At 35.4% G+C, this 16,079-nt stretch overlaps 1 protein-coding gene across 1 annotated transcript in view; it reads left to right on the forward strand.

Annotated features, from left to right (window-relative positions):
* Positions 1 to 16,079, forward strand: part of MARCHF5 (membrane associated ring-CH-type finger 5) — a 36,539-nt gene that overhangs the window by 6,779 nt on the left and 13,681 nt on the right. Inside the window, exon 2 of the mRNA XM_081268703.1 lies at positions 7,487 to 7,689. Coding sequence (XP_081124829.1) covers positions 7,487 to 7,689 — 203 coding nt within the window. The remainder of the gene's footprint in view (positions 1 to 7,486; positions 7,690 to 16,079) is intronic.

Here is a 16,079-nt window from a genome sequence, read left to right on the forward strand (position 1 = left end):
GTTGCCTTGAACAGATCCCTTAACTTTTTTAGGCTTTTACTTCCTTCTTTAAGATAGAACTAGTTGTGTTTTCAGAGTTGTGAAGATCAGAAATAAAGGGTACACATGAATATACACACAACAAGTTACTGCTTTCATTGTGATATATTTTCCTTCAGCTTTGCACTTTGGTAATGTGTCATGATTGTGATTCTATCTCTTTGATAGATTCAGAGTCTTTAACTTTCATTCTACTTGGACAAATAACGTGGAAGGGATTTTTGGTCTACAATATAATTTCCTGCTCCAGAATACATGAGATGTGAATTTTTTAATCCTGAATAAGACAAGCAATGTGCAATGTTTTCCATTGTTGAATAGGGCCTTCTTTGCATTATCCAGAGTGCACATCTCTAAGTCTGTTCTGACTTAAGGACTGCTAGTTTTCTTTCCCTAAAGGAGTCATGCAAGTACATTGTTATAACACCATATATAATGTAACAGAAACAATTTCAAGCTTGTTCCTCTCTCCTGTATTCTAGAATGTATTATGCTACACTCCAGTTTATCACAGTGATTTCTGGGGCAGGAGCCTGTGATTTTCCAAATCTTTCTAATAATCTAAAATAAACACTTGTAATTTGAGTCTACAGAGATAAGGCATTCCTGCCAGCTGTTTTTTAGATAATCATACTTGTTTTCCTTAGTTAATTTATTTGCCCGTAAAGAGGTGTTTTATTAATAATTTTATTTATTAATAATCCCAAGCATTTGTGTTTATACTTTAAAAAAGTTATGATTAACTTCATCAGATAAACTGGTTGAGTCACAAATGAACCCTATGATGTAAGATTGTCTTTGTTATTTATTTATCTTTTTCCTACTGGTTGGTAATATCTAGCTTGCTTTTTTTGCACATGGTACTGGGGATTTAAGCCAGGAGTGCACTAACACTGTGTTACACCCCCAGCCCCCCCCCCCTTTTTTTCTCTTTCAAGACAGGGTCTCACTAAATATCTGAGGTTTTACAAACCTTGTATGCATCTCAAATTTATAATCCTCCTGCCTCAATCTCTGGAGGACTGGGATTACAGGTATGGGCTGCCTGTAATATCTGAGGGGCTGTAGTATCTGAATTAATAAAACCTTTCTGCTCCAACAACATTGGTCCATGAACATATGCTTATTTCCATCTCTAATCTTGTATATTGCTGTTTTTCTTAAGTATCCTTTTTCTTTCCAGTCAGCTTGTATGCTCCTCTATGGTTATCTACTTTACATGAGATTCATGAGACTTAAATGGTTTTATCCTATATTTCTTACTCTCATCACATTTTTGTATTACTTATGATTTCTAATGCCTTTTCTTAGCATTTAATGTTTTATGTGGTGGACTTGTTTGATCCTTGTATGTACATTTTTTTCTTAACTAGACTATAAGTTTTGTAAATATTGTTTCTTGTGGCAACAGATACTCAAGTTGATTAGAAATTAAATAATCTTAGATTTAAGGTGACCAAGCTGTATACATTCCTTAAACATATATAAACTTTGCTATTCAGAGGGATTATAGCAGGCTCAGTGGCGCATGCCTATAATCCCAGCTGTTCAGGAGTCTGAGGCAGGAGGATTACAAATTCAAGGCCAGCTTCAATAATATAGCAAGACACTGTCTCAAAAAAGAAAGAAAGAACTGGGGATGTATGATGTAGCGCAGTGGTAGAATGCCACTGGGCTGAATCCCCAGCACCAAAATATAAAAGGATGACAGGTTATACATACACATTAGTGATATTTGCAATATCAGTAAGCCTATACATTTATTCTAAAGATGTTTTGCTTGTTTATCTTTTTTCAGTACTCAGATCAAACCCAGGGCCTGGCATATGCTAAGCAAGTGCTCTATCACTGAGCTACACCCCAGCCCTTTATTTTTTTAATATTAAGGCTATATCTTGAGGCTATACTGAACTCGAATTTAGATTCCTCCTACCTCAGCCTCTGCAGCAGCTGGAATTACAGGTGTGTGCCACCATGTCCAGCAGGGATAATGTTCTTTAGATATGTCTCCTTTAGTTGGGTTTATTGGGGTTTTTATTTTTATGTATTTGTTTTGTTTTGTTTGTACTGGAGATTGAACCCAGGGGCCCCACCACTGAGCTATATCCCTCAGTCCCATTTTTTGTTTTATTTATTTGGTACCAGGGATTGAATCCAGTGCTGCTTAACCACTGAGTCATGTCCCCAGGCCTATTTTGTATTTTATCTAGAGACAGGGTCTCACCAAGTTGCTTAGGACCTTGCAAGTTGCTGAGGCTGGCTTTGAACTTTTGGTCCTCCAGTCTCAGCTTCCTGAGCCATTGGGATCATAGGCATGCACCACCTGGCCTAGCCAATTTTTTATTTTGAGACAGAATCTCGATAAATTGCTAAGGCTGGCCTCAAACTTGCCATCTTCCTGCCTCAGTCTCCTGAGTCAGTGGAATTACAGTATGTGTCACTGTGCCCAGTTATTTTCTTATCTTCATACAATAATAGTGATTTGTTCTTTGATCTCTAAGCTAATCATGATTCTTCGTGTATCTTCCTTTACTCCACTGTGCTCCAACTTGGTGGATGGCATGGTGTGGGAGTAAATGGTGTATTTATCAGCAAGCAGGGGGCATTTAGAAGAGCAAGTGAAAGAAAGAAGAATGAAAAAAAATACATTGAAAGAGTTTGAATGAATATCTTAAGTAATGTTAGGTGGGGCATGTTGAAAAATTGGGAGATAACAAAAAATCCAGGATTTTTTCCACTGAATACCAAGTTGCCAAGTAGAATGGTAAGAAAATTGCATCCATAAATTCTAGGCATAGATGTAAAGTTGACATGATCATTGCTATCATAATCAATGTTATTGCCAGTGTTTTTGGAGATTATATATATGCTAGGTAATTTTTTTTTCCTGTACCAGAGAGCAAACCCAGAGGCATTAATCACCTAGTCACATTCCCATCCCTTTTTATTTTTTGAGACAGGATCTCACTAAGTTGCTAAGGGCCTCACTAAGTTGCTGAGGCTAGCCTTGAACTTGTTGTGATTCTCCTGCCTTAGCCTCCCAATTGCTGGGATTACAGCCATGCACCACTATACTTGTGTGCCAGATAATTCTTAAGCAGTTTCTTTAGCATATATTTAGTTTTTTAAAGTAGGGGACCTTAAAATGAAAACCTTTTGGGGAAGGGGTGGTATGGTACTAGGGTTGGACACAGGTATGCTCTACTACTGAGGTACATCCCCAGCCCTTTTTATTTTTATTACTTATTTTGAAATAGGGTTTTAGTAAGTTGCTGAAGCTGGCCTTGAATTTGTAATCTTCCTGCCTCCGCCTCCAGAGTTGCTAGGATTATAGACATACTCCACTGCACCCAGCAAAATCAAACCATTTTTATCCTGAAAACTCCTTTAGCAGTCAGATTGAGCCTATGGGTTCCTTCTCAGAATGTTTTTGAAAGAATAAAACAATATATATGCTTAGGAATTAAACCAATTATAGTAAAATACAGCTATCAAAATATTAAAAATCTGTATAGTAATATGAGTTGTAACACATTCAAATACAAGATTTATCAGTCTAATAACTGATTTCAAATTAATGATGGGCCAAGTATTATTTTGGGATCTGTGCAGCTGTAAAATAATATGAAAATTTCTGGTTGCTTCATGTACTAATTTCTAATTGCTGTACTGCAGATAGTTTGCTTGATTCATCATTGAAGAAAAGAGCTAAATTTTATTTACAGTTTAGTGAAAATAAACATCTAATATTTTTCCTACCAAATTTTCCAACCCTCTTAAAGTTTTCATTGAACCCAGTTGGGGCCAGAGCTCAATGATAAGAGCACTTGTTTAGCATGTGCCAGGCCCTGGGTTAAATCCCCAGCATCACAAAACATAAACAAACTTTGGCTTTACAACAACTTTGTGAAAGAGATTCTATCATTAAACATATAACAAGTGGTAAACCAGGATTGAATCTAGGCAATCTGGTTCAAAAGACTTGTTTTACATCCATCAACCCATTATTATTTTACTTTTTTTTTTTTTTAAGAGAGAGAGGGAGAGAGAGAATTTTAATATTTATTTTTTTTAGTTTTCAGCAGACACAACATCTTTGTATGTGGTGCTGAGGATCGAACCTGGGCCGCACACATGCCAGGCGAGCGCGCTACCTCTTGAGCCACATCCCATTATTTTACTTTTAACATAAATTTAAATTCAAGTGATAGAAGTAACAAAAAAAATCTGTAAGGGGCCTAATTTTAATTCAGCAGTATATCTTAATACGGGGAGGCCAGACACATCACTGAAACAAACCTCACATACCAGGCATGTTTACATTTTATTTTAGTTTAGGTAGTATTTTTTGAAAAGTTACATTTTCAGAGACTCGGTTTTTACAAACAGATTTTTCCAAAAGTAAAATTCAGTGTAGATTCTCAAAACTCACAAACACCAATTGGTTTAGAAATGTCTGGTAGTCAGCAAGTAAGTAGAGTCCTGCTCAAGCCAGTTTCATATTACAAGTAATGATGAGATTATATATAATATATCAGGTAAGTTCCAATTCTAGAGTATTAGAAACTACCATTATTATTCTCAACTGTATTGACAATTACTGTATTGCTGAATTGTACATGATACATTTTCTTTGGTGACTTTATCAATACCATAGGACAACTATGCAGGTCTGGATTAACTTAGTATTTAATGTAATTTCTAATAGATGCTATAATAGGAAAGCCTCCACATGTGCTGAATATAATAGCAAGGGGTGGGGGAAACCCCTTGCTAAATCACTACTAAAATCTCTAACAAATGTATAATTCAACTCAGCTTTACTAGCGAAATATTTATATGTTATCTCCAATTCCCCATCAGGTCTGTGATTAAAGATAATAAACAAAGAGAGGCTGGGGATATGGCTTAGTGGTAGATCACTTGCCTAACATGACAAGGACCTGAAAGCAATTCCCAGCATTACAAAAATAAAATAAAAAATAAATGAAGAAACTAACACCTGGGTATTTGTCAATTTTTCTGGAAGACTGTTTTATATAAACTCAAAATCAAAGTCCAGGTTCTTGAACCAGCTAGAATATCCTGAACTCAATCTTTTCCAGAAACTAGTTTGGCATTTTTTCCTTTTAAAAAAAGAAAACCTTAAGCATTTTACTTGCTGTTAAATTTAAAAATCAAATAGTTTTTGTTTATAGTTAAGTGGTATTTAACCCAAATTTATCATATCACTTTCCTAAAACGTTTTTTCCTGTCTTCATATCCTTTCTAGTTTCATAAAATTTTAAATTTTTATAGTAAAATGGAATTTCATTTTCATATTATGGAGAGTTAAGAAGACTTACAAAGGGAAGAAATAATGAAAAAGTGAAGACAGACTTAGAGCAGGACCTCTGAAACTTTAGATGTAGGATCACCTGAGAAATGCTTGTTAAAACAATGTCAGGCATCTAAAGAGTTTCTGATTCTGTAGGTTTGGGGGGTGGGTGTGATAATCCCATTTCTAACAAGTTTAAGTAATGCTTATGAATTAATCACATTGACCTTTGAGAGACATTGGAGAGAAGAAGGACAAAAAATAAAAAAGAGAAACTCTTAAAAGTTTGGTCAGAAATTTATAACCTCTTTTTTCCTTTGCAGGGGATGAACTTTGAAGGGTTTTTGGCTTTTTGTTTTTGTTTTTGTTTTTTTGTTTTTGTTTTTTTGTTGTTGTTTTTGGGTTTTTTTTTGTTTTGTTTTTTGATACTGAGGATTGAACCCAGGGGCGCTTAAACTCTGAGCCACATCCCCAGCCCTCTTTTTTTGTGGAGGGAGGGAACTGGGGATTGAACTCAGGTGCACTCTATACTGAGCCACATTCCCAGCCCTATTTTGTATTTTTTATTTAGAGACAGGGTCTCGCTAAGTTACTTAGGACTTTGCTAAATTGCTGAGGCAGGCTTTGAACTCGAAGTCCTCCTACCTTAGCCTCCCGAGCCACTGGGATTACAGGCGTGCGCCACCACACCTGGCTACGATCATATTTTAAAAGAAAAATGAAAGTAGCATGAAGGCCAAAACAGCTTAGCTGAAGTGGGTCAGAGTGCTAAGCAAATGTTATTCAGTTTGAAAGCTGAATAAAATTATAGTTTTGAGTATTATTGCCATGGATTCAGTTCATTATTTTCCCTATTCTATTCCTGTTGTTCAAAAACTGGAGACCTTACCCATCTTTGGTAGCTGACTGTACAGTCTTTATCTCTGAGCATAGTTTAAGTTTGTAGTTCTGATAGGAACCACTTATCTAACTAAGTAAAAATTGTGTAGTAGATAATAAGCTTTAATTTGCAGTTTCCATTTTCACAAACTTTTTAATGGATGAAGGGGGGAAGAGAATGGTCTCATTGAATTGAACTGTATTTACCCTAGTGAAAATCAATGTCAAAACTTGTATTAATTGGGAGAAAAAATAATAATAAGGAATTGTAGCCTTATCCTACAAGAAAAATCAGACTTCATAAAGTACCTTTAAAGAAAAGTAAAAAAAATGTTTTTGAATTAATCAGTGCAATAGGTTTTTTTTTTAAACATAAGCATCTCCAACTTAAAGTTTCTAGATTTGAAATATAAATAATATAATTTAATTCCAGAAAAAGGAAAACCAAACATACCTACAATGGAAACATGTAGACTAGTCCCAAATTTATCATCACTACATTTTTTCCTGTCTTCTTATCCTTTGTAGTTTCATAAATTTTTAAACATTATAGTTATACTTTACCAAAAAGGGAAAATAGTGGGGTTTTTTTCCCTTAGTTGAAAATTGAATGAAATTATGTGAAATCATTTGTGTAACACTTTTTTTTTTTTTTTTCCAAATTCAAGAGGTTGGTGTTAGCCAGACATGCTGGCACATGCCTATAATCACCGCTTTGGGGAGTTGAGGCAGGAGGACCATAAATTTGAGGCCAACTTGGGAAACTTTTTAGAGCTAGGAATATATTCAGTGGTAGAGGGCCCAAGTTCAATCCTCATTACCCGCTGCCCCCCCCCCACACACACACAAATACACAGAAGAGGTTAGTGTTACAATAGGGAGAACACTAAATCTCACATTCCTGTGTTTACCAGTCCTTAAAGAACTATCCTGTCTTATGTAAAACAAAAGCAGCTTAAGGGTTGTCTGTTTGAACTCTGGTTCACTGGTGAGAGTGAAGAATTTCTAGAAAGATGGAGGAAATTACATAATAACAAATTTCAGAAAAAAGATGTTATAGAAGATGATGAGGAAAAACAAAAATTAAAGACGTTCTACTGGGAATATACTGATTGTTCTGTATTCATAGTCTTTCAGCAGGATTGAGGTTCTATCATATAACAAAGTAGGTTCATCCCCTTAAGTAAGCGCTACAGTGTAGAAGAGACTGAAATCCTAAAAATAAACATCATTTTCTCTCTTAATTTACAGAAGTTGCTGGGTTTGTTTTGCCACTGATGAAGATGATAGAACAGCTGAATGGGTGAGACCATGCAGGTGCCGAGGATCTACCAAATGGGTTCATCAGGCTTGTCTGCAGCGCTGGGTTGATGAAAAACAAAGAGGAAACAGTACAGCCAGAGTGGCATGCCCTCAGTGCAATGCTGAATACTTAATAGTTTTTCCAAAGTTGGGTAAGAATGTCTTTAAAAATAACATTTGATGTTATTACATAACTCTATGAGCTCAAATTTATTTTTTTTAATATTTGTTTTTTAGTTGCAGTTGGACACATTACCTTTATTTTATTTATTTATTTTTATGTGGTGCTTAGGATCATACTCCGGACCTTGCACATGCTAGACAAGCACTCTACTGCTGAGCCACAACCGCAGCCCCTCAGATTTATTTTTAAATGACCCATCTTGGCATTCTGGGAATTTTTACAATCCCTTTCTGTTATTTCTTCTCTAAATGTCAGACATTTATTTTGCTAACAGTTGACAGCATCCTTAATATATGACCAAATCATTCCTTTATCTATGTGTTAACTATTTTCATGTGGTTGAGAGGAAAAAGAACATGAATATCTAATTGTGTAAATATTATCAAATAACAAAGCTATAATAAAAAGCTGACTTAAAGAACCACATTCTCTTAAGAAAGTTGTTAAAAGAGAAAGAAAGCAGTTCTTTCTAATACTTCTCCTTAATTATTTTGTTAAGGAATAAATGTAGGGAAATTAAAGATTTAATAAGATATTGAGTTAAATTTATGTTTGGAATCCAATTATATGGTTGTCTTTCTTGAAAACTGCTATCTCTTTCTGGGAATTGGCAGTCAAGGAATAACCGAAGGTCTTTGAGAATGGGGCAAGCATGGAAAAAGTATAGCAGACTGCTTAAAAGAAGCTGTAACTAAGGATAATATTTAGTGAACCTATTCCAGTATAGCTATACGTTTATGAGCTGGTATCATTCTTTGGTGTTTATGCCATGATAACTGGTAATTGCTTTTGATATCACCCTTAGTTATAACCAAGAGGTATAGAAAGACAGTCTGGATTCTGGGAAGGTCCAAAGGAAAGAATGATTTTAGGGAGGGATTGGGGAAATTAGAAATTATTAGATATATTGGTTTTTGTAAGTGTCGTTCCTACTGAAATCAAACCATATTTTTTCTAAATGAGGTATTATAAATGCAGATAATGAAATACTTTTTTTATGAAATGCTTTTCTAATGCAAAAAGATTATTAATAAGGGCAATTTCCCTTATTGTTTTTCCTCTAACATGATGCATAAGAAGAAATTATAGCTTCGTACGAAAAGAAAGTTAAGTAATGGGAAAAATAGTATTCTCAAATATTTGGAATTTTTGGACCCATGATAGGTCTTCACAATCATCACCAATTTTAGATAAACACAAAGGAATGACCTAAAATGTTTACATTATAAAATCAAAACAGTATTGCAAAAAACTTGAACATTAGTAAAAGGCAGTTATTGCTTTAGTCTCTCACCATGTTTATATCTGGCTTACAAAGTCAGAGTTAGATTTTCATACTTAACCCAGGGTTTTTTTCTTACTCTTTTATTTCTACTAAATGAGATAAGCTTACCTTTTAGTTATAAGTTATTAGAAAAGTTGTAAATATAAGGTGATTCTTTTGGGTGTTTTAGATATTCAGATGGTGAACATAAAAATTATTATAAGAATTATTATTAAAATCTACATGTGGTCTTTGATCAGGTACTAAGTTGACAGATGTATGCCATTTAACAGGAAAGCTTAATATTCAGTTTGGAAGATGGTAGTAGGGTAGATCTATCCTTTTGTTTGAGTTCAGTTTTAGGATATATGTTTTCAGGCAGTAATTGTGGGTTCTGGCCGGGAGCAAGGTTGTTCTGTTTTATTTTTGTGGTATTGGGGATTGGACCCAGGGGTGCTTTATACTGAGCTACATCCCCAGCCTTTTTAATTTTTTATTTTGAGACAAGGTCTCACTAAGTTCTGAGACTGGCCTTGAACTTGAGATCCTCCTACCTCAGCCTCCTGAGTTTCTGGAAGTACAGGCATGCATCACTGTACCCAACTTGAATGTGGTTTTAATTGATATCTTTCTACAACAACAAGGAAGGAAAATGCCTAGATGCTATGTGGAAAAGAGTGAAACTCTTTGGCTAGGCCAAAGAGATTATCATGATTGGGTCTATATTATTTTATCCTTAAGAATTATATTATTCGGGCTGGGGATGTAGCTCAGTGACAGTGCTTACCTAATATGCTTGAGGCCCTGGGTTCAAGCCCCAGTACTGGGGGAAAAAAATGTTATTGCTGTGTGCAGTGGTACATGCCTATAATTACAGTGATTCAGGAGACTGAGACAGGAGGATAGCAAGTCCAAGTCTAGCATGGGCAACTTGGTAAGACCTTGTCTCAAAATGAAAAATCAAAAGGGCTGGGGAAGTTGCCCAGTGATAGAGTACCTCTGGGTTCAATCCCTAGTACCACCCCCCACCAAAAAAAAATTGTTTATTTCATGCCAAATAATAGGTTCAAGCTATTCACTGTAGTGTATGTCATGTAGATACAGCACTGAAACTATTTAAAATCATAGAAATATTTTACAGCAATGTCATAAAATTTAAATCTTGAGTCTGAATGCAAGATAGAGAAGCATAATCTGTATTTGCTGCTGCTTTTCTTTTTTCATGAAGATACCTGTTCAAGGATAATTTGAATTACATCATAATTTCCATTGTAGTCTTTTTAATACTGATTTATGAGGGAATATTGTTAAATGTCAGCTGTGGTCAATAAATGAAGTCGTGTGAATTTGTTCTTAGCGGGTCTTCCTTGTTACCCCCATAATTAATGCCCTGGCTATATTGATCCCAGTATACCTTTTCAAAACAAGGTTTAAAAATAGTTATTGGATCAGAAAATCCCTCTCAATCATGTTTTTCGATAATCAGGATTAAAAATTTGGGGTCTGGGGGTGCTGGCTCCATGTTAGAGCACTTGCCTAACATATTCAAGGGCCTGGTTCCATCCCCCCAAAAAAGTTGTCAGTTTTTCTTGATTTACATATTATAAATGGATATGCCAAAGGTTGATCCAAACTCAGTACACTGGTGGTTTCATGCAGCCATAAAACAAATACCTAAAAGCATAGATCTGTGGTAATTACTCTTCCTCACTATATAACACATTGTTATGGTTTAGATATGAGTTGTCCCCCAAAAGCTCCTTTGTTAATGCAGGAATGTTCAGAAGTAAAATGATTTCATTGTGAGAGCTGTAACCTAATCAGTCCATCAGAGTTTGAATTAACTGTAGGCAGGTGGGGCATGGCTGGAGGAGAGAGTGTGCCCTCGAAGGGTTTATCTTCCCAGTGGCTTCTTCCCCTCTCTGCTTCCTAGCTGCTATACATGGAGCAGCTTCTCTCTGCCGTGTCCATCCACCATGCTGTGCTTCCTTCCTCTGGGCTCACAGCGATGCACTTAGCCATCTGTGACTAAACCATGAAGTTTCCCTTTTTTAAGTTGTACTTGTCAGGTATTTTGGTCACAGTGATACAAAACTAACACAGACATATAAAATGTCCAGTTGTTATCATCTTTTAGAATTTTGCCAGTATATTGTTCTGTTTTTTTAGTATATTTGTCATTAGTTTTACAGCTGACAGTAATTATACTTGTTTTGTTAAAAGAAGATCAAATACCTTGACTATAGTTTTAATCTTTGCTTCTAATGACAAAATTCATAAGAGAGACTAGGTTGATTTACTGGAGGGGTTGAAAATTATGTGAATACTTCAGTGGCTTGTTCCTGTTGGTATATGTAATACAATGTATTGCAATACAATAGAAACAATAATATTTTCTAGTGCAGACTAATTATTTCTGATTCACTGGTTAGAGCTCACTCTGAGATTACAGTCTTCATTCTAAGAGCATGCTATTATCATTTATGACGTTGTGAGTTAAATGTAATTTTCATTTTTACTCTTTGAATTAATATTCTTGAGTTATTGATTCATTTATTGTGAATATTATTAAATATTCTTGTAAATCTTGGATGTCCCTTGCAATATAGCAACAATTAAAAACCTAAAATAATTTATTTGAAAGTCCTAATTAATCTTTTCAAATTTGTGAAATGTGGGCTGGGGATGTAGTTCAGTGGTAGAGAATTCCCTAGCATCTTGAGGCTCTGGATTCGTTCCCCAGCACCACCAAAAGAAAAAAAAAAAAAAAGATCTCTTCAGGGTCAAAACTCTTATCATTTCGTCTTAAAACTGTCTGTAAATCAATTAATAGATTACCAGGAACTGCTATTTGTCCCTAAATAACACTTGAGGAGCACTAACTAGAAAGAGGAATAGGAGACAAGAAAAGACGCAGAAAGGAAAAAGTGATAGCTAACATTCTACAGGATGATGTCTGTGTTTTGGGGTGGGGGTGAAATTTTTTGTTTTTGTTGTTTTCCCCCCTAAGTTTTCATATGGATTTAGCTTCATTCTGACTGGCTATCTGGCCAATTCTGCTTCTTTTCTAGGACTTATTGGTGGCAGGAATGAATGAATAAATGATGTTGAATGTATGTTTTCATTGTTGATAGGAAGCTCAGTTGCATCCTTCTCACTATTTGCTACCCCAACCCCATCTTGGGGTTTGCTTTCTTTTTTTCTAGTGAGGTAAGCCAGTTGTACACATGTACTGACTTAAAAACCTTGGTATTCAAAATATGATCTGAGGATGAGCAACATTGATTGGCATCCTATGGGAGCTGTTCAGAATGCACCACCTACTCACTCCCCGATTTTACTGAATTGATATCTGCATTTTTAATAAGATCATCAGTTGATTTCTATATACATTAAATTTAGAAGCATTACTTAAACAGCTTGGTAGCACATACCAATTGTTCCAGCTACTCAGGAAGATCACTTGAGCCTCTAGAAGTTTGAGGCCATTGTGGGAAACAGGGTAAGATCTCATTTCAAAAAGGGGAAGAAAAAAAAAAGCATTACTTTAAAACATGAAGGGGGAGTACTAGTTGGAAAAGGCTTGCTTCCCATAATAAATAGTGCTGTTTTTATTTATTAATTAAAGATAATCAATGGTGGTGATTATCACACCTTAAAGGTTTTTTCAGCAGTCAGCTCTCATTAAAAGGGTCTTGACAACCCTGTTTGGTTTTGACTTTATTTACTTGTACTTTTCATTCTCTGCTTAGAATTGGCCTCCTTTTTCACATCAGAGACTTAAAAAAAAAGCAATTAAAAAAACTTTCTGATCTTATCCCCTCTATAATCTTTACCTAAAATTACCTTAACAATCTGTATAGTTTTTACCATACTATCATACATTTCTTAATTTTGCTATAAGATTTTTCAATTATTTAAAGAATATTTATGAGAAATTGTTGTATATTCCATGCCTAATAAATTCCTAGTACTTGACCTTATAGCCCACAAGTATTCTATGGTCTATTCTGTTTTTGTGAGGGGAAAAAAAAAATGGAAGCTTTACCTTGGCACAAACTATAATAATCATAACTACTATATTGATTTTTAGTTATTAGTTATGGCAATGTAATGTACACCTAGGGTCAAAGTAGATGAGTACCATACCCTAGATCTTTCATTCTATGGGGTTGTTTGAGTTTTTTAATCAATTACTATTAGTTTGGTTATCAAAAAAACTACCTAATAAAATTAACCCTTCTCTCTATATAATCTAATGACTGACTTCTTGTTATTAAGCAAAGCAACTTACAGCCTGAATTCACAGATGTTTTTTCTTGCATGAAGATGATAAAAATCTCAGCCTACAAGTAGAGCAATCAAAAATGAAGCTTAAATAAACTCTTAGATGTAGCATCCAAAGGTCTAGTGTTTAAGATAGTGATGAATCCAGTCCTAAAGAATTAAAACTTTTTTTGTCCCATCAACATTCCCATATACTTCCCCACCTCTTTTTGTTGTTGTTGTTGTTTGTTTGTTTGTTTGTTTTTTTGGTACTGGGTATTGAACCCAGGAGTACTCAACCACTGAGCCACATGCAGAGCCCTTTTTATTTTTTATTTTTGAGGCAGGATCTCACTAAGTTGCTGAGACTGGCTTTGAATTTGCAATCATCCCACCTCAGCCTCCTGAGGCACTGGGATTATAGGCGTTTGCCAAATGCACCCAGCTACTTTGAACTTTTAATCCAGTTGGTTGTTTGGTATTATTTCATGTCTTCAATAAAATCCACATTTGTTGACCATGTAATTACTACTTTTTTTAAAAGCCCATTTTTTAATTTTTATTTCTTGTCGTTTTAGATGAATATAAGCCTTTGTTTATATATGGTGCTAAGGATTGAACCCAATGCCACACCCATGCTAAGCAAGTGCTTTGCCACTGAGCTACAGCCCCAGCCTTAAAAAGTCCATTTTAATAACAGATTGAGTTAAATACTTGCCACGGGGTACTGCAGCTAGGTCCTATGCCATTATATTCCATTGCCCTGTGGAGTAGACCAAAGTGCTCCAACATACAGCCAAATACCATGTGCTGATGCTCTGAGATAGCTGTGGCCTAGAGGGTCCTTGAGAGTGATGTCAATCATCATCAAAAAGCATTTTTTAAGCACCTATCTGTACATGGTTCTGTCCTAGGCACTGTACAAAACGAGTTAAACAGACATGGCCCTTGTCCCTTGGGAGTTTTCAGTCTTAAGATGATGCTGACATGGACAGACATAAAGGATATTGAGACAACTGAACAAACATTGAACAAGAACATAAAGTACTAATATTATGTACAAGCAAAGGGGTAAGTGCATTTTGTGGAGTAGTATATAAAGGAAGCCTCAGGGGATATGACCAGGGTGGGCCAGGGAAACCAGTGAGCCTTTATCAAGTTAGATTAGTTTTTGCTGGGAAGTTGAGTTTTCATACAGATTTAATCAATGTTAGGAACAGAACATTTCAGACATAGAATGCTACAAAAAGATTTGGAGCAAAGAGAAAAGTTTAGAACTATATTGTGAGACTCTTAGTGACCTCAAAAATCTGCACTTGTGGATAGCACTGAAAATAGGATTGGTGTTCTTATCCTAGCTGGTTGGCATTTGAGTTTGGGTCTTAGTCAAAACCAGTTCAGTGCAAAGCAGAAAAAGAAAAGAAAAAAAAAAAAAAAAACAGGAACTTGAGTGGCTTCTGTGTGCTATCTATTTTACTTGTTAAATCTATGTGATAAACTGTTGGCCACTTACCAGAAACCTTGGAGTTCATGGGAGCTGTTCAGTCTTTACAGAAACTTTACATGAGGTTGTCTTGTGAAGCACCTGTGTGTGCTCATTAAATCATGCTGTGTTTTAAGAGACTTTTGCACTCTGACAAGTCACAGTGATAACATTTCTCAAGAATTGATCATAGGTGTTTTGAGGATATTCTTTGTATCCCAGAAATAGGCCCTGGAAATTCTGGGTATTATTATAAGCTGTGCCAACAGATGTTGAACACTATCAACAACCTGCCCTTCAGTCTCTAATTTCTTAAATTTCAAGATGTACTCTTTGTTTGTTTAGGGGTTTTTAGTTGTTGGGGTTTTTTTGGTACTGGAAATTGAACCCAAGGACATCCTACCACTGAACTACATCTAACATCCTTTTTATTTTGAGACAGGGCTGGCCTCAAACTTGTGATTCTCTGTCTCAGCCTTGGGAGTCCTTGGAAGTGCAGGTGTGCACAAGACCTGGCTTTTTTGTTTTCTTTTGTTTTTTGAGACAGGGTCTCACTGTGTTTCCCAGCCTGATCCAAATTTCTGGGCTTAAGTGATCATCCCACCTCAGCCTCCTGAGTAGCTGGGACTACAGTTTGGCATCACTGCACACAGTCCAAAACGTACCTTTAACAACCATGCATGCATAGACTTGAATTTGAATGACAATGACAATAGTTGTCATTCAAAAAAAAATAGTTGTCATTCAAAAGTCTACTTTTGCAGTATCTGCTAGACAAAACTGATTGTTTCTTTTTTTAATAGACATGAACTAATGAGTTTCCAAAATATTTTCAGTTTACTTTTTGATGTCACTGAAATCTGAAATGTAAAAATCTTGAGTTTACCCAAAATATTAGGATATAGTTATCTTTGCAAAAGCTTCTTTATTGTACAAAAGAATTCACAAAATAGACTTCCTTTTAATTGTAGACTTCTTTATTTCCCTTTAAATTATTGGATTTTCAAAACTTACATAAAACTTCTTTAGTCATCATTTCTGTGGAGAGTATAATAAGTGGTAAGGCCCACCACAGCATTAAAAATTCAATAATGTCTTTTTTCCCCCAATAATGCCTTTTTAAAATAATGAAATTAGTATGCCCCTAGATTTTTACCTTTCATGATACATATATTTATGCTGCTGCTCCATTAGAATGGAGCTTTTCAAGGGCTAGGGTCTTGCCTTTCCTTATTTCCATAATTATTTATGCTATAATCTGACAATAAGAAGCAGCTAGTGACTGTTGTTATTTTCCTAAGATTATGGCCCTAAGCCATAGGATAGGGCACATAAGCTCCCTGAT

The sequence above is a fragment of the Spermophilus citellus genome (genome assembly GCF_964194105.1).
Source record: "Spermophilus citellus genome assembly, chromosome: 15".
In the NCBI taxonomy this organism is placed as follows: domain Eukaryota; kingdom Metazoa; phylum Chordata; class Mammalia; order Rodentia; family Sciuridae; genus Spermophilus; species Spermophilus citellus.